Source organism: Electrona antarctica, assembly GCF_951216825.1.
Source record: "Electrona antarctica genome assembly, chromosome: 2".
Classification (NCBI taxonomy): Eukaryota; Metazoa; Chordata; class Actinopteri; order Myctophiformes; family Myctophidae; genus Electrona; species Electrona antarctica.
Genome location: NC_136807.1, coordinates 41,342,391 through 41,368,359, shown reverse-complemented (window position 1 = coordinate 41,368,359; position 25,969 = coordinate 41,342,391). Strand labels below are relative to the sequence as shown.

Below are 25,969 nucleotides of genomic sequence, written 5' to 3'. Positions count from 1 at the left end.
CCGAAACATCTGACATGCACTGTCCCTCTGATGTACTCCTTCCTGATCCTATATCCATCCTCACTACTCCCAGAGAGTGTGTGTGTTATATGTATGTGCATATTATGCTATATAAAATCAAAGTGCATATACATAGTATAAGTAAAGAGTTGTGTCATTGAGAGTGGGTTGTAAGAAATGTGATGGGTCGCACACACCAAGACTGCATTTTAGTTTTTATTCTTTATAACATCGAATGACAGACGTTTCGGCTATCCAGCCTCCATCAGTGTGACAGCGTTTCATCACACTGATGAAGGCTGTCACATACATGTTGATCTATTTGAACGGGTAACTCACCATAAGTCAGAGCGCGGTGGTCACAAGAAAAATGATCTATTGAGAGTGGGTTGACAATGAGACATTGAGATATGAGATATTATTATATTATGAGAACATCTCCTCCACTGTTGAGAGTGATGTTTCTGGGGCGCATCATGGTGTAATTGGCAGTTCTTTCATTGTGCATTCAAAGGTAAATGAAAACATTCCCAGACCTCTTAACACCCCTCCCCCTCCTCCCCCTACAGCTGTTTGTTCATCCATCCTAACCCATGCACGCACATACGCACACACACACACAAACCGTCTGTCATGTCTACTACTATACCAACATCAACCCCATCACATACAGTACACACGCATGCGGCCGTGCGTGCATGTGTGCGCGGCTGCGCGCATGCATAGCATACACATATTTCTCTCTCTCTCCCTCTATCTCTCTCCATCAAATCTGTTTTCTTTCCTCCTGTCTTTATCCCTCTCTCTCCCTTTTCCTCTCCTCTCCTCCTCTCCTCTCCCTATCTCTCTCTCTCTCTCTCTCTCTCTCTCTCTCTCTCTCTCTCTCTCTCTCTCTCTCTCTCTCTCTCTCTCTCTCTCTCTCTCTCTCTCTCTCTCTCTCTCTCTCTCTCTCTCTCTCTCTCTCTCTCTCTCTGTCTCTCGCTCTCTCTCTCTCTCTCTCTCTCTCTCTCTCTCTCTCTCTCTCTCTCTCTCTCTCTCTCTCTCTCTCTCTCTCTCTCTCTCTCTCTCTCTCTCTGTGTGTCCTCTGGTTGAGAGGAGCTGCTGTTAGCTGTCTCTGTGCTGGTTGGTTGGCTGACTGCATGGTGGGAGGCCTGTATTAATATTTCATGGAGCCTGATCGATGAGCTACTCTAAAATGGTGCCTGGGCCACTACTCGACCTGGCCATATTATCCAAATTAGCATTGTCACTCAAACAGAGTCAACCTAAATATGTGCCTAAATGGGTGTCTAGCTGCTAAAGCTAACGGCAAGGCCTGGATTAGTGTGATAAATAAGAATCAGATTCAGAATCGGCTGTGACCCTGTTGGAGCCAATGGGTTGCAAATGTAAATAAGACGAGAACTCACAGGCAGCTGGAGGAATATTGGAGTAATCTGTACAGCAGAAAAACATTTTAGATAAGGTGCTCTCCCTTGAAACGTGTGGGTGTTGCCACAAGCTGTGCATCATTTATTTCCTGGACATTTCGAGGTCACCTTGATGCAATATGAGTCATAGAATGGGGATCCACACACGCACGCACGCACACATGCACGCACGCACACACGCGGCCACACACACAGACACACAGTCACACACACAGACTCACACACGCACGCACGCACGCACGCACGCACGCACGCACGCACGCACGCACGCACGCACACACACACACACACACACACACACACACACACACACACACACACACACACACACACAGTAGATTTACACTGCCCTACAAAGCCGACATTGAGTTATTTATTTGCCTCAAAGTCAAATCAGTCAAATCAAAAGGATAAACCATTGCCTATATATATATATATATATATATATATATATAATTATATATATATACATGAACAATTACTGCATCATCATCATCATCATCATCAGTCGGGCACGTCACTCTGGTTTATCTCCCATTGCTTTGACCAGATCTTCCACTTTCTGTCCAGTGTCTCTGGCAATAGCCCCTGGATTACATATGCAAATTGCCTTCTTCCTTGTCTAGTTGGACACAGGACACATGTAGTAAATGTGACCCTGTTGCAAAATTAGAGAAACAATTAGTACACTGCATCACGTAATGTATATGCCAGTGGAAACACAGTGTCATTCTTGCCGTAGTTACTGCACTGAGGCTGTGTAGGGCAGTATACACACACATGTATTCATCAGCTCAGACAGTGATTATGAATGACCTTCAGCAAAGCGTAACAGATATCATGACACAACAGATGGTCCATACTATCCTTGGAGTCGGGACTACTGTACGCGTGCAGGACACGCACACACGCGTGCACGTGTGCACGCACGCACACACGTGTGCACGTGTGCACGCATGCGCGCCGCACGCACGCACGCACGCACGCATGCACGCATGCACGCACGCGCACAGACACACACACACACACACACACACACACACACACACACACACACACACACACACATTACACATACATTAAGCTAATTAAGAAGCCTGTCTCTGTTATGGCTTTCCTGTGGTGCTACAGTACATTAATGTGCTGTTACTACTGGTGTAGTGTGATGGATTCTTCCTTTTTTTGTCCTTTATTGCAGGTTTCTACAATACATGTAATGTAATCCATTTCATCCATAATACCTTACAAGTTGTCTTCACTTGTTTAATTGTCTTCATTCCTGCAGTACTCCTAAATGGGTCTCGGAAATATGTGAAGTATAAAAGTAGATGGATTATTCTTAAACATCTCTAATGCACAGTTGTGATAGCCTGGCTTGGCCAGCCTCATAACGGGGATTCACTGAAGTGAACCCTCGCTATGAGTCTGGCCGCGCCAGGCTACAGTTGTGATACCATGCAGCCTGCTTTCATCGAACTTTCAACTTCCCCTGTGAAGGAAGTTATTAATCCAGTGCGATTTCGCTCTAATAGTTTGTTGTCTTTTCACTCCCATCCAGGTGTTCACTGGGATCTTTGCAGTGGAGATGTTTGCCAAGCTGGTTGCCATGGATCCGTACTACTACTTCCAGGAAGGCTGGAACTGTTTTGACGGGTTCATTGTGACGCTGAGTTTAGTGGAGCTGGCTCTGGCTGACGTAGAGGGCCTGTCGGTGCTGCGCTCATTCCGATTGGTAAACACTCCCTAGCTGGTTCCCACAACCTTGTTAAACGGAAAGAGTGAGAGAGTCCAGTAGTCATTTGAAATGTTTATTTAGGTCCACATTAACAGAAGTACAAGAATGCCTTGTACAGGCCCAGGCGGTGGCGTAACCGTCTGGGCACCCGACTGGTAATCCAGTCGCAGTGTGCCGCGGGTTCGACTCCTGAGCCCGACACGGCCTTTACTGCATGTCTTCCCCCATCTCTCTCCCGTTTCCTGTCAGCCTACTGTCTGTCCCTTCAAAAAACCAATAAAAGGCGTAAGCCGCAAAAAAAATATCTTAAAAAAAAAAAAAAGAATGCCTTGTACAAAGGCAGACTGTTTATTTAGGTCCACATTAACAGAAGTACAAGAAGCCTTGTACAAAGGCCTTGTACAAAGTGCATAGACGGCACGGCAGAACATTGTTATACTGTTGTTATATAGTTGACATACTTGTCAGACACAGCCGACATAAATCATAGATAAAGCAAACAACGCCTCCTACAAATTGAGCGGCTACCTATTATAGCTACTGAGCAGTGCCTTGCTAAATGCTTGGCCCTCCTTTTTCTTCATTTTGTCACTAATCTAATCTTTTAAATAAACTGTGTATATATTTCTAAACATATTTCTTCTCACAAGGTGCATAATCTTATTTAAAAGAAATATCTTAAGATATACAGTATCTTGATTTGAATCGAATCCTTGACTGAATCATTTCCCTCCTATCCACTTTCTACCCTGCTCCGCTCTCTCACTGTCACCTGAACCTCAGCTGAGAGTGTTCAAGCTGGCCAAGTCATGGCCCACCCTCAACATGCTGATCAAGATTATCGGCAACTCTGTCGGAGCCTTGGGGAACTTGACCCTGGTGCTGGCCATCATCGTCTTCATCTTCGCCGTGGTGGGCATGCAGCTCTTCGGCAAGAGCTACAAGGACTGCGTGTGCAAGATCGCCTTAGACTGTGAGCTTCCCCGCTGGCACATGAACGACTTCTTCCATGCGTTCCTGATTGTGTTCCGTGTGCTGTGTGGAGAGTGGATAGAAACCATGTGGGACTGCATGGAGGTGGCAGGCCAAGGCATGTGTCTCACAGTCTTCATGATGGTCATGGTCATCGGTAACCTGGTGGTGAGTATTCAGTCTGGACTGACTGACGATTGTTAACTGTGTCAAATGTAGCACTAAGATCAAGCAGGATTAAAATGTCCGCCATCAGCTGCTAAATGATGATCATTAGTGATTTCAGTAAGGTTGTTTCTCTGCTGTGGCATATCCAAAAACCTGATTGGAATTTATTGGTGTTCAAGTAGTCACTAAGCTGTTTATACAGAACTGTTTTTAAACATTTGGAGACGAATGGGAGTTTAGAAATCAATCTAACATTGCTAAGAACTGAAGGACTTGAAATGGGTGGTACTGAACGAGTGGTGAGGGAACTATTTATAATGGACAAAGTGGGAAAACTGAATCCTTTCAGCAGTTTTGTGGGGACAAAATCTATGGGCAGAAAAAGGAAACAATCACAGATCGTGGTTTCGTCAGGCTGCACTTACAGTATTTGTTTTCTCTGCTTTTTGTGCCATCTTCCCCCTAAAAGGTGTTGAACCTATTCCTTGCCTTGCTGCTGAGTTCATTCAGTGCCGACAACCTGGCAGCAACAGATGATGATGGCGAGCCCAACAACCTTCAGATCTCGGTCAAGCGCATCAAGACGGGCATCGCTTGGTTCAAGGCTACCATGGCCAGCATGGGTAAGAAGCCACTCGAGGAGCAGAAGCCCCTGGGCGACATGTACGACAAGAAGCTCATGTGCATCCCCAATCACTCTGGCCTGGACCTGGACTATATCAAGAACGGCACTGGCATTGGCAGCAGCGTGGGCCGCTACATGATCGATGAAGACCACATGTCCTTCATCCACAACCCCAATCTGACTGTGTGCGTGCCCATAGCCGTGGGGGAGTCCGACTTTGAGAACCTCAACACAGAAGACTTCAGCAGCGAGTCGGAGGGCGAAATGAGTAAAGAGGTCAGTGTGAAGGGGTGGAATTGGGCCCATTGTTGCTTTATATAGTTTAAATGAACACTGTGTTGGATTGCACGATAGATGATGAATGGAAGGAAATACAAAAATATAATCTACTTTGTATGCACTGGGATGAAACAAACCCTAGTTTGTACAGGACATTAGCACAGCCTAGCTCTTTGAATTTAGTATGTAGCCTAAATCGAGGTATTGTTGCAAATGCATAGGCATTAATACAGGATTCAGTTGTTGTTGTATTACCGTCCAAGTCCGGTGTTGTGGTTGTGGTGGTCTACAACTAGGCACAAAAATGAACCCTCGTCCATTACTCAATACTATGGAGATCCCTGATGTCATCAATATTAGTATATGGTCGTGGGATACAAATTATAACCTGTCCATTTAAACTCTAGACAGGCCTGCCGTTAGTTATTACTTGCGCAAGCAGAGCGTGCAAGTACTGTAATCGGTGGCGTCGCTCGACCAATCAGGGACCAAGTATGTATGTATGTCGGTGGCGTCGCTCGGCCAATCAGGGACCAAGAACAGCGATCGGCTGGCTATGTATGTCGGTACATTCCACCAGCCAATGAGAAACCACTGTTCTCGATGACGTAACTAAAGAACGTTTCAAAATGGGTATAAGGTCAATAGGGGGTATGTATCGGCTGGGTATGTGTGTATGTCGGTGCACTCCACCGGGCAATGAGGGACCACTGACCACTGCTGTATTTCAAACCTAGACAGCAACAGAGAGCTTTAGGACTCAGAGCAGCAGTCGTACCAGCAGTGGTGAGCGCACCTCATGGACTCTGCTTTAAATGGACTCTGCTTGCGCACAAGTCATAGGACATACATGGCCTACTTGTGTTTCTAGTTTGTGCAGCCGCGCCCTAACCTGACTCGGGGAACCTGTGTACTCTCTACTGCCCCATCTGGCGGAGTCAGATGGGGCAGACCTTAGTTCTCCCTTATATCTCCATATATGGAGCTGACCTGTTCTGTCATTCCATATGTTGATCTGACCTCATCAAACACTGTACACTCAAGACACGCTCCATATATGGCCAGTGAGGGCGAGGTCGCTTCTCGCCCTCAGGCGTCTTACTGTTATTGATTGATTTATTGTATACTTTATTAACAGTTTGCATAGACAAGCACTGGGAAGTGAAATACAATACAAGGTCTGCTAAAAGGATGAACCCAAGAAAGCCTTGCGGCTTGTTTCCATTCCATTCCATACTCATATCCGCTGACCAGTGTCTTTTACTAAATGCATTTAAGGCTCTCTCAGAGCAGACGGTCTGCCATTTGATCTCGCCATTTCTATAATGTCCATGTGGAGGATGTGTTTTGAGTGATTATTACAGCTTTCATGTCAATATCGTAAAAGCTTGTAGATCAAATTCTGGTGTGGTTTTTCAGACAGATTAGACATTGAAACCTGAGCTTCAGCTGTATTGAAGATAATTGGGGTATGCCTTTGAGAGAATAATCTATTGTGTATTCCTAGTCATACTATAGTAGAAGTATATATATTTTTTCATCCAGTGGCTGTACAACTAATCAACTACTGTATGTGAAGCATTTATGAATTCTACATTTATCTCCCTTAACATCATCAGTGTTAATTTAACTCAGTCAGTCAGTCAGTCAGTCACTCACGCACGCACGCACGCACGCACGCACGCACGCACGCACGCACGCACGCACGCACGCACGCACGCACGCACGCACACACAATATACATATGCACACTCACATAATGTGTTGTGCATATATGTGTCTCTCCAGATGGATGATACCAGCTCGTCAGAGGGCAGCACCATAGACATCAAGCCAGATGTTGTTGAAGAGGTGGTGGTGGAGACGGTGGAGGAGTACTTGGACCCAGATGCCTGTTGGACAGATGGTGAGACCACTGATCCTATTGCCTCTATTAGCCACACTCCATATCACTATACTGTATTCCCCAAGGGCCCAGCAGGAAGTCGTATACGGTTGCCGGGTGAAGGGCAATTTAGTCTGTATTTGTGGTACAGTACATGCTATGGGAATTACTGGTATTTTGTATTAAGATGTAGTACATATTAGGAATACACAAAATAGGATATGTCCATTCTTGTTTCTATCTATGGTATACGTACATCTCCCAGTAACACAATAATCACAGACAAAGGGGTGCCTGGTGGCCTAGTGGTTCAGGCGCATGCCACATATAGGCTCTGGCTCTGGCCCTTCATGACGACCTTTGCTGCATGTCTCTCCCCTTCTCTCTCTCCCTCTTTCCTGTCAATCTTCACTTGAAACTATCAATAAAGGCAGAAAAGCCTTAAACAAATCTTTAACAAATATATATATATTCACAGACAAAAATGTGCTAGTTAAATTTGCATAGCTTTGGCTTTTACAGTACCTAATCGGTACAGTACCTAATCATGGAAACACGCTGAATGTCTTTCTGTGCGTTTTCAGGTTGCGTGGCCAAGTACAAGTGCTGTGACGTTCCCATTACATTCGGCTGGGGGAAGTACTGGTGGTGGCTGAGGAAGACCAGCTACCTGATCGTGGAGCACAACTGGTTTGAGACCGTCATCATCTTCATGATTCTTCTCAGTAGCGGTGCCCTGGTAAGAACTAAGAATGCCTTCGTGATTGCTCGGTTGAAACGCTGAAAGGTGACTTCACCAATCTTTTTACCCAAGTCATGTTGCTCCACTGTGAGGACATGTACCTAATCCTCCAATGGAAAGTCAACAGCAAGCCTCAGCAGCAAAAATAGAAATGAGTACAAGAGACAAATATAGAAAATAATTTAGAAATCAGAGGTCAAAGTAAGACTCAATACTAAGAGTAGCAGTAGCAGTATGCATATAAGCAGTGTATAAGCAGTGTACAGTATATGTACTATACATAATACATACTAAACTAATATAATATTCCCCTCCCATACTGTATAGAAACTTATTTTAATGAAGTCTGCTCTCTTGTGCTTTCATTAATGAGACAAATAGCCAGGGCCGGATTAACACCTCTGAGGGCCCCTGGGCACTGAAGCTCGAAGGGCCCCCCTTCACGCGCGCGCAAATTATTTGCTGTTTTGGAGCCGTTTTGGGGCAGTTTTATGCCGTTATATTGGCCTATTTCCGGTCGCCTACCCCCCCCAGAGTGACAGCCAATCTAGCGCATTGTTGCTGCTTTACACACAATTGCACTTTTCAGCTTCCTTCTCACCAACAATAAAATAAAACACTTCATTTGGATTAGCAGGGAAGTTTTCTGTGGAGCTAAAAAATACATATATATATATATATTATTTTTTTGAGGGGCCCAGGGGCCCCTGGTGCCCAAGGGCCCCTGGGCACGTGCCCAAAGTGCCCATATGGTAGATCCGGCCCTACAAATAGCAGATGAGAGAGATTATAAGGAGAGATGGTGGAGGAGGAGGTGGTCTATACCAGCTCTGTTAGAAACATATACCGGTAGTTTCAGTGGTAAAAGATTTAGATTACTGTTAAATACAGAATGCATTATTACTACTTTTATGATTAGTATTGATACATCTCTTAATAACCAGTAATGTTTTCACAGGCCTCATGGCTACATTGTGGATTAGAATCCCGCGCCTGTCCACCTCATACTTCACTGTATTGTGTAGAATAGTGTCTAGTGATAATCTTATGTCATATTTTGGAACACATATACATATGTACTGTACTGTATGTGTCTGTAATATTGTAGAAAATGACAGAAGCTGCTCTTTAATGTTGTCAGTTGGGCTGCTAAAGCCTATTTTGTGCATTATACCATTTGAGCACTATGTTTTTAAATAGTGCTCAAATGGTTAAACTGTCCTTCATTTAGCTGGGAACCTGGAATCCCCTCAAGGACCCCTGGGGGTCCCCGGACCCCACTTTGAGAACTACTGCTCTAAGCAACCACAAGCAGGCAGGCAGGGGCAGAGCCATAGAGTAAGACGCAAACTCCGTTCACTTCATGGGGCCAGTCCAATGGCGGCTCTCCTACATAGACTTCTATTGAGAATGGGGACAACAAATAGGGACTGGACCTAGTCCTGGACTGAAAGTAGGCAGAAATGCATTGGACCCAGGCAACAGCCCAGCTTTAATGATCTTAAATCCCTTTATTTTAGATTGTTTTGTAGTAATCGTAAAACATAAACATTACAGAGACTTAAGTTTAGTTGTTACTGTACAATACTTTAAAACAGTTGGCATGTTGCACACAATGTATTTCAAACTCCAGCTTGTCCCTCTCCAGGCTGCATGAACAGCGCTCGAGCGCTCGGTTTCTGCCCCCTCAATATCGTAACTCTTCTATTAGATGGCTCTGGGCAGGGGGACGGGCCAGTATCATCAGTGCAGCACCTTGTGATTAATGGACCGTACCATCTATCATAAGGGGGATCTATTTCTGGTGCCAGGAGGGCTATGTTCTCAAGCATGTCAAATCCTTTGACAAGAACCTGGACCTGCACATTCTGTAGCCACCTTAACGTGGGGGAGATATTTTAAATATTCTAAGTACGGGGTGGTGTTTTATAATGCAATAAATCATGGTTAGTGAGCAGCTGTGATTGAGCTGTAGCACTGTATACATTTTCATCAGCTGAAATATGAATCATCAAGCCTTGTCGTATTTCTTTCTCTCTCCTTGTCCGAGCTGACATAAGCCTCCTTCCCGTCTCCCCATCATAGGCCTTCGAGGATGTGTACATTGAGCAGAGGAAGACCGTCCGTGTCATTCTGCAGTATGCAGACAGCGTGTTCACCTACATCTTCATTCTGGAGATGTTGCTGAAATGGGTGGCCTACGGTTTTGTGAAGTACTTCACCAACGCCTGGTGCTGGCTCGACTTCTTCATTGTGGATGTAAGTCCTACTCCTGTGTCCTCTAGTGTGTGTATGTGCGCGCGTGCGTGCGTGCGTGCGTGCGTGCGTGCGTGCGTGCGTGCGTGCGTGCGTGCGTGCGTGTGCGTGTGTGTGTGTGCGTGTGTGTGTGTGTGGGGTAGTTTAGGCATGCTCTGTTTAACCACACCCTGGTACAATATGCGATACTATGAATACCGTACACAAACCTTTTGTGTCAATTATTAGCATTATCATAAAAAATAAAACATCTTATTTAATATTATTTGTGGAACAATTTGCATGTTCTATGCAGTTCCATACATCCATAACCTACTGTTGTCCATTGGGTGTGGTTAGACTTGAGTGGTCACATAGGTTAGAAAAATGAACAACTGCTTCAAGGCTTGCAAAAGGTGACAGGACATACTGTGCACAGCAAGCAACAAAAAAAACCTTGCTTAATTATTTTATAAACTGGATTCTACAAAACTCCACCACTAGTCTGTCTGTTTGCTCTGTGCACATATCCATGTCACCTTTGCAGACCCATCAAGCAAAAAAAACCTTGCCCCGCCCCCACCCCTTTCTACTTGATTTCTTATCAGTATGAGGTGCTTGAATATGAAGGACAATTCTCTGTTTGTGAATAGAGAAGCGTCTGGTGTGCCACAAGCAGGGAATTGTGTAGTCTGTTTTCATATTGTGTGCCAATAGGAACCAGTTCCTAATGGTTTACATAGGACAGTTGATTCCAATTTGGAAAACCTGCTACTCAGGCAGGCATGGATGCCAGCACAAATTAGAATCAGCCAATCAATAACCATTAACCATGTTTATTGATTTATTACACACATATTCAAGTCATACTCAGTCCAGTGGGACTGGATGGTGCCAAAGATGTGTTGATGTCTAAAGATGTCCTCTTGCTGTGTCTCTGACCTAATGTTTGATATGTACCTTTGTCCTCTCTCCCTTTTTGTAATGCTCTGCTCCTTGTGTCAAATAAGTTTGGAAGGCCAGAGCGGGGGATATTATTCCATCTGTATTTCAGCAGTTATGAACGTACCCATAATATGGTTCAAACTGCTAAAAGGGATAACATTACATTGGTGTATCATTATCAAAAAGACTATCTTTCATTTGATGTTGATTTTCAGAGAGATTACCATATGCTGCATATGGACAACGAAATGTGTTTATTGAAATGTATTTCACAGTTAAGACAACTGGGTGACAACTGACAAGGGTGGGTGTTGGGGAAATGCAACATTGGATTGCACTACTAGATTAACATGATAGTTCATGAGTAGGGGATTGGAAAGAAGAAGGATTTCCCCGTGTTCTGGCCTTCCCCATGAACTTACCACCTCTCTGCAGTATCCAACACCTCGGCCAATACCTGTGAATGGACCCCCACTGATCTAGAAGTTAATGTATTGATAACACTATGAGATCCTTCCAAAGTGACTCTTTATCAATATGGCAAAGTAATCTTAACCACATTGCACCGAATGGATAATACAAATACTTCTCACTGCATGGATATTAACGTTCATACATTTATGTAGATTGCAAGTATGTCATGCTTTGACTGGTGTGTACTGCATTATTATTATAATCATTGAATATGATAACCTTGCTCTTATTATGTGTTAAGGATAATGTGCTCATAACTGTAACCAGATCTAATCTCTCTCACATTTACAACATGCCTTTGAAAACTAGAATGAGTCAATGCTAAACTGTTTTCAGTATACTTAACCCCAATCTAGGAACCCATTCAATATATTTTATTTACATTTTATCTCTGGGGCAAGCTCAATTCAATGCCTGCCCTGAATATCAGGGTTGGCCGTGCCCATTTATTCTAATTTGCTTGCTTCCAAGTTCCTGCCCAAGGGCCTTCCTGCTAGGAGAGCAGGAAGCTAAATGACGCTTTAGGACAGCTAAAGCGTCATTCAAAAACACTGATAGGGTTGCACAAAGACCCGCCCTGAACAAGCGATCCTGCTGACAAATTTTCATTGAGAAAGTGGAAAATCTGTCTTGAGAGTTTAGCTTAACACTAACGCATAGAGATGCGTTAGGGTTAAGATTTATGATTGTTTGACCATGACCCAATTTAATTGAGAAGAATGCGATCCCTTTCACCCCTTGACCCCCCACCCCCCCCCACACCCCACGTTGAAGGCACAGTACTGTAAGTCTGTGTTGTGAAACCAAACACTTGGGACAAGTGCGGTATGAGTCGTATGACAGCGTTTTCCCAAGCTGTCAATACAGTATTCCCCCTCCTCCTCCCCCCAACCCTGGTTTCAGCCCCTTTGTGTGAAAGTGTAACCTCAGAAATGTAGTGATGTTGTGCTGAGATGTTCAGACAGTAATGATGATGGTGGAGGGACAGGCGCCTGGCGGTAAGTTTGGTCCACAACCAGCGCCCCCGCCCCCCCCTTTGAAAGAAGCCGTTGTGCTCTGCTCTATGAGTCTGGGTTGTGTGATGCTGTGTTTTGCTGTGAGGTGACACCATGTTCATGGGCTCAGAAGGGGGGACAGACACCATCATTATTACACCCGCCTGTGTTTTCTGCCCGCTCAGCGTGGTTGTGTACTGTATGTGCCATGTTTGTTTTGCTTGTGAACATGCCCATGCTCTTTTGAATTTCTGTTTTAGACATCTTTATTCTTATGTTGTTCATTACTATAGTTTCGTTTCTATCTGATATCCCATTCATAGCAATGTTTTTTCTACGAAGCCTGTGTTTATGAAACACTACAAGGCCACGCCTATCGAGTTTCTTACTGCCGCTGTGTTACAATGTCCTAGAGCTGGTCAGCTGGAGTATTGTTTGGTAGAAAGCATAACACAGTATAGTGAAGGAAACGGTGGGTTGAGATTTCACGAACCCATGCAGTCATTTTTCTATAGTGGTCATACTCCTGCATGCTTCTCTGGAGCACATTGAAACTGGCGCTCAGGGCAGGATATGCCGTTCTGAATTGGTCAATTGGTCTTCCTTAGTGTTTTATAAACACAGACTAAATAGAAAGTGTTGAATTAAACATGTTTTTCATATCAATTATTAACTTTTGGCAGAAAAACGCATTAGTGTGTAGTACTACTGTACAGTAGCAATAGTAATGAAACCGAATGAAATAAGTTGAACGCAATTATCCTTTTTTGCGAATTATTATAGTAATGAATCAGGCTTTGACCCATCAAAATAACATTCATATATGTTTATATTACTGTAGTTACTCTATATTATTAGTTATCTAAATATCAACATAAAGAAAATGGTTAAGTAATTCTATACTCGCTTACTGGAGCGTCGATCCACAGCCATGTGAGAGTGGAGTGAGGCTGATGGCAACCATCCTCCATCCATCTTTCATTTTCACTAGATTTCTGTCATTGTTATTTTTTGTGTGTGTGTTTTTTTCTTTTCTTTTCCCTTTGGTTTTCAGTTCCATTCAGTTTCTGTTTGGTTTGTGCCGTCATCGTCCTGGGATCACAGCCCCAGATGTCACTGGCCTTGCCTTGCAGAGCTCTGTGAGATGGATGCTGAGACACTGAGACCACTACCACAGCCACCCCTATGGGGAGGGGGGCTCTCCAAAGGGTCAGGCTAAAGGTGAAAACTACCCCAGACCCCCCAGACTACTTGTACTGTAGTTATTTAAAGGCAAAATCTTTATTTTACTTTCTCCCTGGAAGGTTAAGTAGCCCAGCTTGCTGCCAATTTGTTCATGACAGCTTCTTATTGATTTCCAAATGGAAAATGTCCCAATAAGTGATTAAATTTATAGAGTAAAATCCGAATATAGGTCATGTCCAGAACATCCTGGACAAAAACAACAACGTTGAGAGTTACAGTAAGCCCAAATTCAAAGGAAACACCTTTGATGCTGTCATTAGCTATGGTCAGATCTGCTGGCTCCAGCATTAAATAAGTGAAAGCTGCTGTGTTATTGTAAATGTTGAAGATGGCATCAGTCAAAATGAAGATTTTGCCTGTTCCTCCCACGTGACTCCGGTAAGCTTTGGATGTTGTGTACTTCCTGCAGTGAGTTTTGAGCGGTTGGTGTCGGTGGCTAGTTGGAGGTGCTTTCACATGTGTTCACTGTTGATATTTACCTTCTTCTTAAGGAACTGGTGCTCCCCCTGCCTCTGCCCTGCCAGTCTCCAGTCAGCAAACAGAAGTTGCAGAAAAAATAAGAAAGGTCTGTCTAGGCCAGGGGCATCAGATTAGGGTTTCTGTCATGTTGCACTTATCATCAAAATTGTGAGCTCATATAATTGATCTGAAACTTGTAATTCTTGTGAGCCTACTCACTCCTATACTAGTAGGCCATCTTGAAAAGTCTACATTTAGATTTCTCAAGGTGATCATCAAGACAAGAGCTGATGCCATTTACCCTGAATTCATATTGCTTTATCAAATAATGATTGTTTCTGCACCTTGACATTTCATTAGAGATGTTGGTCAATTCAGGTCAATGCAGCTTTCAACATCAACAATCCTGAAATGACTTGATTTGATCGTTGAAACTTAGAAGATCTACAATCTCACAGTGCAACGCTACGTGTTGTGAGCTTGTATATCAGCTATATCTGTGTTTAAACTGATCCTCATTTTGCTGGGCCCCCCCCCGGTACCCCCTCAAGGCCCCCTGGGGTCCCTGGACCATATTTGGAGGTCCTTGCCGCCCACCACCTTGGTGAAAGAAAGTGGGAAGGGGTTTGCACATGTTCCTTTGAGGTTGTGTGGTGTTATTGTGTGGCGTTATTGTTAACAATTGACTGTACTGTGTGTAACTCTACTGTACTCGCTGTGTATTTCTGTCCTTCCAGTGCCGTCCGTCCGGTGCTAATAACAATAGCTGATCTGCCCTTAACGTCCATCCTATGTATGTATTGTGTGGTACTGTACATGTGACTGTGGCTTTCCTATTGGATTCTAAATGATGTGTAAAACATTGATGTGTAAAAGAAAACGGAAAGAAAGACAATGACACACTTGTACATTTTTACCTGTATTCTTTCTCTTAGGTTCCATTAGTTTGTCTGTCTTAAATTGTATGGGATTTTATGCCTCAGCCCAAGAGCGACATGGTCGACGTGTTAGAGGGGCAAGGGTAAGGCTTTCAAGTCTGTTGGGTTTTGTGTTAACTTCTACAGGATAACCTCTCTCCTTTCCCCTCTCCCTCCCCTTCTTCTTTACCTTCTTCACCCTGCAAACCACCCAGTCCCTTTGCGTGTATCTGTACTAAATCTTGTAGGACATTTTGTGCCAATTTGACCCTCTGTTTGAGTCTTATGTCTCTCTCTCCTCTCTTTCCTTCTCTCTCTCTAAACCACACGTTTCTTCGCAGGTGCAAAGGACTTTTCACATCTCGTCAGCTGCCCTAAAATAACAGACAAACAATCCCTCTGGCCTATTGCTACTAAGACACTACGCACATAAAACCTATACTAAACATTTGACCTTCTCTCTCAGTGTATACACATGTATAAATTCAATGTTATGCATGTATATACATGCATAGATTTATGTGTGTATGTTAAGCAACTCTCCGCCAATGCCAGGGCCATCTCTCTCTCCCTAGTGAATTTTCTCACTTCTAACAGTTTGGAACCTCTTTTGCTTCTCTGTTTTTGTGTAGGTGTCTATAGTCAGCCTTGTAGCTAATGCGCTGGGCTACTCCGATCTAGGGCCCATTAAATCACTCAGGACACTAAGGGCCTTGAGACCCCTCAGGGCCTTGTCGCGTTTTGAAGGGATGAGGGTAAGATCCAAAGCTAAGCAGCTGATCCTTCCGCATGCCCATTCAACAGTTTATAAAGCATGCTAGAACTGAACCAGGAAAAAGAACAAAAGAACCAATCTGAGAGAACAGAAATTCCAAAATCATATATTGGGGGATTTATAAAACAAAAACAAAAAGGTGGGGGAAAAACTACAATTCAGAAGTCACCTATCTATGCACAAACCTGTTCCATTCCTTTTGTTAGAAATAATGAACAAGTCATGATGCAGCTGAGAGATTTGAGTTAAAATAACAGTTCTAATTCCTCTCAACAACCTATGTGTTATGTTTCAATTGAAATCGAACATCTAAGTATGAATTGATTTGTTTCATGACCAAAATCAAACCACGAAATATAGGATATTTCACAAAGCTGCCTCATCACATAACAGATCACTTATAAGTCAAACTACATCATCTTCTGGATTTATTTGTTTAGTATAGTAAATGCAAAATTGGTCAATGCTAACCAAGTCACACATGCCATTTCACATGAGCATTTGAACCAAAAATTGGCTGCTCATTTGGCCTGATTCTCAACCACTGCTTTTAAATTGAACCCCCCCTTCCTCTCCCACTTAACCTCCACATACCCCCCCTAACTCCACTCCCCTCCTCAGCTCACAGCATCCCTCAATGCATTTGGCACACAGAGAACAACCAGTAGGAACCAATTAACAGGAGCATGCCGATACCTCTGCCCCCCCCCCACCAGTCACACCAAAGCTTTTAGAAGGAATCTGCATTTTTTAGATTCTGTGGTTTGCAGAACTTTCTTTCATTTTAACCATCTTGTTTTAATATGCAGACCTCTGATTGGCCCTCTCTGTGACTGGTGGTAGTGATAGGTTGCACCTGGTTGTTGTCTCTCCTTTCTCTCTCTCTCTCTCTCTATTCTCTCTCTCTATTCTCTCTCTCTCTCTCTCTCTCTCTCTCTCTCTCTCTCTCTCTCTCTCTCTCTCTCTCCGTCAAATCTGTTGATCATTCACACTTTCGCTCTCCTTGGACTGGTTGCTTTGTCTTCTAGTTTAAGCTTCCCGTCACCTCTGACCGTCCCCCCTCACCTCCTCTTCAGACCCTTATGTGCAACATATTGTACAACGCCCCCCCCCCCCCCCCCCCCCTTCGTACTCCTCCTCCACTGCTCACTCCATCTCGACCCAGTTCCGCTGGGCCGGACGACTGGAGTGTCACCACCCACACACTCTGTCCTGCTTTGTCCAGGATCTATTTGCATCAGGAACTGAGACAGAATCCACATACGTACTGTATGCTGTTGTGGGTTTGGGATGAAAATATTTGTTAAGCTTCTGCCAGAGTCAGCACTTTGGTTCACTGGATGATCCGCTAACGGTCCCATTCTAGCCAGAGCTATGCCCAGTTAGGCAATTTCAATTTTATCTGACACAAAAGTACTGTGGCGTTGTACTCGTTTTGGAATCTGTCCCTATTTGAACACAGTCCAGATATGTCATTTAGAATATCTTTTCCATTTTCTTTCATAGCCTTAAGGCAGAAGCTTAGGAAATATTCTAGTCTGCCATTTCACACAACAAGCCATTATTGCTCTCATGTCATGGCACCACACGGAGCATACAGCAGGGCCTGGCTTTCTGTTGCCTTCCATTCCAAGTGAAACTGGGAGGCAACATTGGGCACAGTGGAGCTCTGTCTTAGTGCATTGGGTCTGGGTAGGCATTGTTCCATATGTTGACTAGCAACTGCAGTGTTCGGAGAACACTTTCTGTCTTCAATAGGCAGATAGAATGTCTCCCTATATACATGTCCCAAAAATGACAGACCAGCATGTAACGGGTGACAGGTGCCAAACGCCTGTTACCCAGAGGGTCAATTGATCATCCATTCACAGCAAAATCGTATGCATCGATATAGATATTCAGCAGACATCAGCTTTTTAGGCCCTGGATAGGCTTTATGGATGTTCTCATGAATGTGTCACCAACATTCTATAGTTAGTAATATTTTAATGAATGATGATTTGGTTTCCATGCACCCTTTATTTCACTCATTCTTTTTTATCTAAGAGTTAAAAAGCAAAAACGCACGCACGCATGCATGCACGCTCATTTTTGGGGTTGGTAAATCATGGAGCATTTGTTTTAACAGAATGTGAGAGTGAAATGCCAATGCCCCTATGAATGATTGGGTGTATATGGCATGAGAGATGAGGGTGGCCCAGTAATTCAAGTGATAGAAGCATTTTAATTTAATTCTCCCGTATTAATTTCTTACTACAATGTTACAACTATATGTTCGTTTTCTATATCGAATGATTTGTCATTTTGTGTGAACTGAAAGTGGAAATTTGAGGTCAAAGCAATAAATAAATGCATAGGGAACTACCTGAATGGAGAGATGACACCACATGAAAGAGATTCTGAAGAGATAGAATGGTGAGAACCCTTTACATCCCTGCTGACTTGAGTTGTCTTGCACAGTGGAATGCAGAAGCCGATGCAACTCTACCGGCGAGCTGTGCAGCTTCAGTTGAACACATTGCACTGCTTAACATGCAATGATCGCGGCCTGTTCTGACGATGTTATTTTTTGGGGGCATTTTGATTGCTTAGTTAGACAGGAGAGTTCAGAGAGGCAGTAAATCTAAGAGCAGAGAGAGGAGAGACAATGCGAGACAAGACTGGGACTCCGGTCCTCGCTGTCACAGCTGCACAAGGGGCACATGGTCGGTGCACTAATTGGCTGAGTCACCAGGCACCCCTCTGACAATGTTCTTTGCTCTCTCTTCCTCTTATGCTGCTTCTTTCTTACATTTTGAATAATGCATTGTAAAAAAAAAAAAAAGAAAGAAAAAAAAGACACAATATCTATAGCATCCTTGTGCCTGTTTTAAACTAGCTTGTTTTTATTTGCACCCAAACCCTTCATGAGAAATGCTTTTTCTTTAAAACGTATTCTTTTTGCCATTCAAGAGGTTAGTATTTATATGGCCTTTGGATATCTATTCAGGGCTCCATTATCCTATCTAAACCAATACTGTACATACAGTTAGAGCTACAATAACACTAATACCTGAGATATGTATCAGATACTGAACCCATAAACATACCGTAACATCCACTTTTCCAGACACACAAGCAAATATATTTTCAGCCAGTATCTCTTTATGTCTCTCTATCCATACATTCTCTATGTATTAATTTATTGATTTGAGCAGTTCCTGAGATTGCACAACAATGCCATGTAACACGCATGTACGATCTAATTGCCGATGCACATAATGCACTTTTGGAAGCCATTTTCCCTCTTTCTGAGAATGCATTCTACAAATCATGGCCCAATTCTTTTTTTCAAACACTATGAGCAATTCAATTCAGTTACCTCGGCTAGAGCGGGCAGCCATTCTCTCAGCAAGCGCAGAGGATTTTCTGACAGTGAAGTGGGAGGTTCAGCTAGAAGCCACATTCATACTTCGTTGCACGATGGCGTCACGCACAAAAATAGCAGACCTACAAGCTCACAGCACATCGTGAATGCGACGTGTTGAGAGCTTGTAGGTGTGCTATTCACTTTGTGCGATGCTGCCGTGTGATGGAGCATCAATTAGGCAATACTGTTTACATTTTAGCAACACTAGTGTGGTGCTCATTTGGGGTGTAATCACTCTACTTCATTAGAAGCATTTTACATGTACCAGTATTTTATTTTGTTATACTTTTTGGTAATTATTTATGTACAATACCTGCAGTGTCTCAAGGACACAATTTTATATTTCCTCCAAATTCGTGATCCGTGTCTTGGGGACAGCCCAGCCATTTCCTGTCGGTATGTTGCATGTGACTGCCAGAAATGCTGTACCTTTCCACGCACATTTTGCAATTTAGTGTTTTCACCCGAATCAGTTGGCGAAACGCCTTTGACACGCTGAGAGAATCCCTGCTGTAGCACTCTGCCCTGTCTGTCCATCTGTCTGTAATGAGGAGGGAATATGGCTCCACAAATGAGTGTGCAAAAGACATGCATGCCCAGCTGTATGCCTGAGAGCTGCTGGTCAGCCTTAGTGAGCCGTCCAATATGTGCTCAGCTTATTACTGTTGCTATTTTGAGTTTATGGGCGGTTTGATGGGAGGGCTAGCGAAGCTTAGATTTGGGGGGGGGGGGGGGGGGGGGGGGGGGACTGCTCAATGTTTGATTTAGGTTAGTTTATATAAGGGGCTGTAAGACTGGGAGGATTTTGATTGTGAGGGAAGTGGGGTGGCTTGAGTGAACACTGCATTCTGCTATGGCAAACACTCAAATTTGAATTACTTCATGACATTATAAGTTGTACCGTATATATATACTGTACCTTGCAGGATAATGGCGTGCCTGTGTGTGTGTGTGTGTGTGTGTGTGTGTGTGCGTGCGTGCGTGCGTGCGCGCGCGCGTGCGGGAAGGCGTGAACGTGTGTTTGAGCATCCCTCAAGCCATTCTATGCACATGCATCGTCAGATCAAAGAGCGTCTCAGAGTCTCATCAGTGCTGCTCTAATTGGAATGGGACTGATACAGCTCTTCCACCTCCTAATCTAAGTAACACACTTCAGTACACAGTGTTCATTTAACTCTGAAAGGTTACAAATGTACGGGTCCATTACATTTGTAGAATTTTAGAGTTAAAGGTGCTGTATTAAAGTGATATATTTTGAAGGGGCGCTATATCTAAATGACAGAGCGGTTGCGCAAAGACCCGCCCGGCAGCACTGTTTAATGCAATTTATTTGTGCAAGTATTTTTTGTTGAATTATTCATGACAAAGTTGTACAGTATGTATATCCATAACATAAACAAGCAGCACGCTAGCAAACAATTCACTAGTTCTTTGTTTCAATCATTTTATTATTATTATTTTTCACAATTATATTACCTGATCATCTTCTTAAATACACTAGTTTCAAACTATACCGTCATATGCATACATCTGTCGCGCAAATTATCAAAACATTAGAAAGTAGGCTAGCCGGCGTTGTATCAGATTGTGAAAATATAATAATAAATAAAAAAAATAATAAATAAAAAGAAAGAACTAGTGTATTGTCTGCGCGTGCTGCTTGCTTATTTTATGGACATACATACTGTTGACTTTTACAACTTTGTCATGAGTAATTCAACAAAAAATACGCAACCGCTCCGTCATTTAGATGCGCTAGCCCCTTCTATAAACAGCCTTTGTCCCCACACGTCTCAAGATTTGACCACGGTAAGATAATTCCGGTCAAATGTCCGCTACATTTTGTCCCCACCCGGCCCCAATCACACGGGTGTGATTTTTTAAATTAAATCATATATATATATATATATATATATATCCTATTTAGAGTGTTTGTTCTGTAACCGGGTCTCCCCGTCTCTCCAGCTTAATTAACAAGAGTATACATTGTCAGGTGAGCGACAACAATTTCATCCGATCCTGAGAAAAAACCCATTCATGATCTTCAAATTTATAGTGTTCCAATCCAGTTCCAATTTTGTCTGCTCACACAGAGACAATGTCCCCTGTCCATCCATCCGACCATCCATCCGTGTGTGTGTGTCCGTGACGTGTGTCTGTCTGTGACCAGCAAATCTTTTGTTTTGTTTCATCACTTTGAATTTCACTTCATTATCCTGTATTCTGTATCAGTTCTCTGTCGTGATTGGATGAAAATGGTATCCCAACCTGAAAATGTATTTTCTGTTTAAGAGCTGGAGAAACTGGGAGACCAGACTCCCTTCTACTGAACAAACACTCAATGATTATATGAATATAGAGCTAACACTTATTTGAACAAAAATAACTTAAAGCACCTTTAAATGAACACTTGTGTTTGTATATGCACGGCCTTCGGCCCAGTAGTGTGCAGTTTTTCTACTCAATATGGCTATAGCAAACAATCATACTGGTGAATTTCACCATCGCGGAAACAGCATGAGCAAAACTACATGGGATTACCATTTGTTTGTACTAAGTGTAACGCCATAGCAGTGTGCAGTGTTTGTTGATGGGGAGCTGGTTGCACTGCATTTGTTTACTGGTTTTCACACGTGTCATATCCTGTCTTCCTTGGTCTAGGTGGTAGTCAACGCCTTGGTGGGTGCCATCCCTTCCATTATGAATGTGTTGCTGGTGTGCCTCATCTTTTGGCTGATTTTCAGTATCATGGGGGTCAACATGTTTGCGGGCAAGTACTACTTTTGTTTCAATGACACGTCCGAGGAGTACTTTAAAGTGGACGTGGTGGACAACAAGACCCAGTGTCTCGCCCTCATAGCTCAGAACTTTACGGAGGTCAGGTGGAGGAATGTCAAGATCAACTTTGACAATGTGGGCGCCGGCTACCTGGCTTTGCTGCAAGTGGTGAGAGTGTCCCTCAATCCTCTCTCTCTCTCTCTCTCTCTCTCTCTCTCTCTGGGTTTATCTCATCTGTTTACTGCAATTCTGTTTGTTTTTTTTACATAACATTCTCTGTTATTCGCTGTTATTTCACCCAAAACATGTCACAAATGCATTATTCTTGCTTTCACGGTTTAAGTTTTACATGTACTTTCCATGATTGCGTTTCTCTTCACCTCATTTCTGAGTTTGTTTTCATGCACACGCTCCTCCACAGGTAACACATCAGTGCCATTCTGAGTTTGAGTTTTATTTTACAATTTAAAACATATTACCTAAAATAAATGTAATTTAGTCAAATATATTGATTTGGGATGTTGAGTGTAACTTAGAAAGGTGCACTTAGTCGTCTCTCTGTTTTCAAAGGCCACATTCAAAGGCTGGATGGACATTATGTATGCTGCAGTGGATTCCAGAAAGGTACATGTCCTTCAATAATGATCAGAATACTTATATTTCAATATATTTCAGGCACTTGCCTACATTCATTAAAAGTAAAGTGTGATAAATCTTAATTCAGTCTGTACTGATGAAATGTATAAATCACACTTCTAACACCATGTTGTCTTCCAGGTGGAGGACCAGCCCATCTATGAAGATAACATCTACATGTACATCTACTTCGTCATCTTCATCATTTTCGGGTCCTTTTTCACCCTCAACCTCTTCATTGGTGTGATCATTGACAACTTTAACCAACAGAAGAAAAAGATATGGCTCCTTTCTGACTCTCTTTACTGCATGCTTCTATATAGGAACCGAATAGAATATGTCGTCACTTCTCCATTGAACTCAATGGACACGGTCGCCCTGTTCTTTTCTGTCGCCCTATCACTTTGAATGGTGTCCTCAAGTTCGATATACAGTAGTGGCAATTTGACCATGTCAAAATATGGTTGTAACCAAATGTTTGTGTGTCCCTATACTTTGGGGGTCAGGATATCTTCATGACGGAAGAACAGAAGAAGTACTACAACGCCATGAAGAAACTGGGTTCCAAAAAGCCCCAAAAACCTATTCCTCGACCACAGGTACATTTTCTTTTTCACAATGGTCGCTGTTGAAGCCTTTAAATGCAGCAATAAAGATCCATAACTATTCTATTGAAATTGGTTCATTCAATAGATGGTGCTTTTTGTTTGAAACTATCAAACTTTACATATTTGTATCTTGTGCGACTGGTATGATGATTTGTGTGCCGTACCGTTTTGTCTTCCCCTCCCCCCAGAACCCCATCCAGGGCATGGTGTTTGACTTTGTGACACAGCAGGTGTTTGACATCTCCATCATGATCCTGATCTGCCTTAATATGGTCACCATGATGGTGGAGACAGACGACCAGTCGGATGATACGGAGAATGTCCTATACTGGGTCAACTTCATCTTCATCGTGGTCTTCACCATGGAGTTTTTGTTGAAGCTCTGTGCACTACGGCACTACTACTTTACCAACGGATGGAACGTCTTTGATGTGGTTGTGGTCATCCTGTCCATCGTTGGTGAGTGGAGGTTTTGGATTAGTTGGGGGAGTTTGACTGATGTTCCTCTTTTACATAATGTATTGTAGATTATGTTCACACAGAAGATATGTTGTTCAAAAGCACACATTTCTAACTTTCTTTTCTTTTCTTTTCTTTTCTTTTCTTTTCTTTTCTTTTCTTTTCTCCTCCCTCAGGTATGTTCCTGGCTGATATTATTGAGAAGTACTTTGTGTCACCAACCCTGTTCAGGGTAATCAGGTTGGCTCGAATCGGCCGTATCCTGCGCCTAATTAAAGGAGCCAAGGGTATCCGAACTTTACTCTTTGCCCTAATGATGTCACTGCCAGCCCTTTTTAACATTGGCCTCCTACTCTTCCTTGTCATGTTTATCTTCTCCATCTTTGGCATGTCTAACTTTGGCTATGTGAAACATGAAGCGGGCATCGACGACATGTACAACTTCGAGACCTTTGGCAACAGTATGATTTGCCTGTTCATGATCACCACGTCGGCTGGCTGGGACGGCCTGCTGCTGCCCATCCTCAACTACGCACCAGACTGTGACCCCAAACTGGAGAACCCTGGCACCACAGTAAAAGGTGATTGTGGCAACCCGTCAGTGGGCATCTTCTTCTTCGTCATGTACATCATCATCTCTTTCCTCATTGTGGTCAACATGTACATCGCCATTATCTTGGAGAACTTCAGTGTTGCCACAGAGGAGAGCACAGATCCGCTAAGTGAGGACGACTTCGAGACCTTCTACGAGATCTGGGAGAAGTTCGACCCTACTGCCTCCCAGTTCATCACCTTTGCCAAGTTGGGTGATTTTGCAGACACTCTAGAGCACCCATTGCGCGTGCCCAAACCCAACACCATTGAACTGATCGCTATGGACATGCCCATGGTGAGCGGCGATCGCATTCACTGCCTGGACATCTTGTTTGCCTTCACCAAGCGTGTGCTGGGTGACAGCGGCGAGCTGGACATGTTGAGGGCGCAGATGGAAGAGCGTTTTGTGCAAGCCAACCCGTCTAAAGTATCTTATGAGCCTATAACCACGACGCTGCGCCGCAAACAGGAGGACGTCTCTGCCAGGATCATCCAGAACGCCTACCGTATCCACCTTATCCGACGTGGAATCATATTCAGACGGTTCCCCTTCTTCAACAATAAGCTTGAAAATGGCAGGACCAACCAGGAGAAGAAAGAGAGCACACCGTCCACAGCCTCTCTCCCTTCTTATGACAGTGTTACCAAACCTGATAAAGAGAAACAAGAGGAGAACGAGGAGAAGGCGGCGAGGAAAGAGAAGGATAGAAACCAAAAAGATGAGCGGGAATCCAAGTGTTAGTGGGTTCAGTGACTTAATTCCAATAAAGACAATAGTGAGAAAACTGAGCCCAAGCCCCAATAAATGTAAAAACAAATTCAAATTCAAACAAATTTCGCGCAAAAAAAAAAAAATGTTTACAGACTCACACACGTCTGAGGAAACATGGTTTCTTATGTCGTCAAAGACAACCAAATCAAACACAATCAGTTTACCATGGAAGTTAACTGCATCGTGACCAAGTTCTTAGAACTGAAGAACAACCACAAAAAACAAATGACTTAAACGTGTGCTGGCCAATGACACACACATTTTTGGGGACCAACTGCCAAGGGACAGAAATCTCTGCTAAGACGATTGGAAAAATGCTAAATCTCTGCCACCACCAAGTGTGGACCCTCGAATCAACGGCCCACCTCTACGGGATGGGATCGTGGCTTGACAGATGTCACTAGAACTGTGTTAGCAGTCTGATGGAGGCTCTGTAACGTTTGAGTTTACTGTGCTTATCAAGGAGAAAACACAATAGTCAACCAAGCAAGGTTAGCCAGAATGGAAACGTGAGAGAGCGTGTGAGAGAGAGAGAGAGAGAGAGAGAGAGAGAGAGAAAGGGAGGAGGGGAAGCCCAGAACAGTCAACAAGATAGTTTATTTTTTGTTTGTTTGTGCCGAGTATAGTTCTTTATGTTATTTGAGCAGCAAAAAAAGATTACATTTAGCCCATGTCACTCGTCCCTTCATCTCCTCTTTGTTATACTGACATTTTCTACATGGACTTTCACACTGAATGGGTAGAAATCATTACTCATTGTTCTGATTTGGGCTGAAGGGAACTCGTTCAGACCGAGTTCCAGATAAATAATAATTATTGTGCTCGTTCAGTG

General features: G+C 43.4%; 1 protein-coding gene across 1 annotated transcript in view; it reads left to right on the top strand.

Moving 5' to 3' along the window:
* scn8aa (sodium channel, voltage gated, type VIII, alpha subunit a) overlaps window positions 1-25,107 on the top strand; it is a gene marked incomplete at its 3' end in the record, with an annotated part of 62,303 nt that extends 37,196 nt beyond the window's left edge. The window contains exons 14-26 of the mRNA XM_079515460.1: window positions 2,989-3,162; window positions 3,949-4,305; window positions 4,775-5,206; window positions 6,998-7,115; window positions 7,679-7,833; window positions 9,922-10,095; window positions 15,739-15,861; window positions 21,952-22,236; window positions 22,639-22,692; window positions 22,846-22,983; window positions 23,199-23,303; window positions 23,501-23,771; window positions 23,948-25,107. Of these exons, the coding sequence (XP_079371586.1) occupies window positions 2,989-3,162; window positions 3,949-4,305; window positions 4,775-5,206; window positions 6,998-7,115; window positions 7,679-7,833; window positions 9,922-10,095; window positions 15,739-15,861; window positions 21,952-22,236; window positions 22,639-22,692; window positions 22,846-22,983; window positions 23,199-23,303; window positions 23,501-23,771; window positions 23,948-25,107 (3,546 nt within the window). The remainder of the gene's footprint in view (window positions 1-2,988; window positions 3,163-3,948; window positions 4,306-4,774; window positions 5,207-6,997; window positions 7,116-7,678; window positions 7,834-9,921; window positions 10,096-15,738; window positions 15,862-21,951; window positions 22,237-22,638; window positions 22,693-22,845; window positions 22,984-23,198; window positions 23,304-23,500; window positions 23,772-23,947) is intronic.
* Window positions 25,108-25,969: the final 862 nt, after the last annotated feature.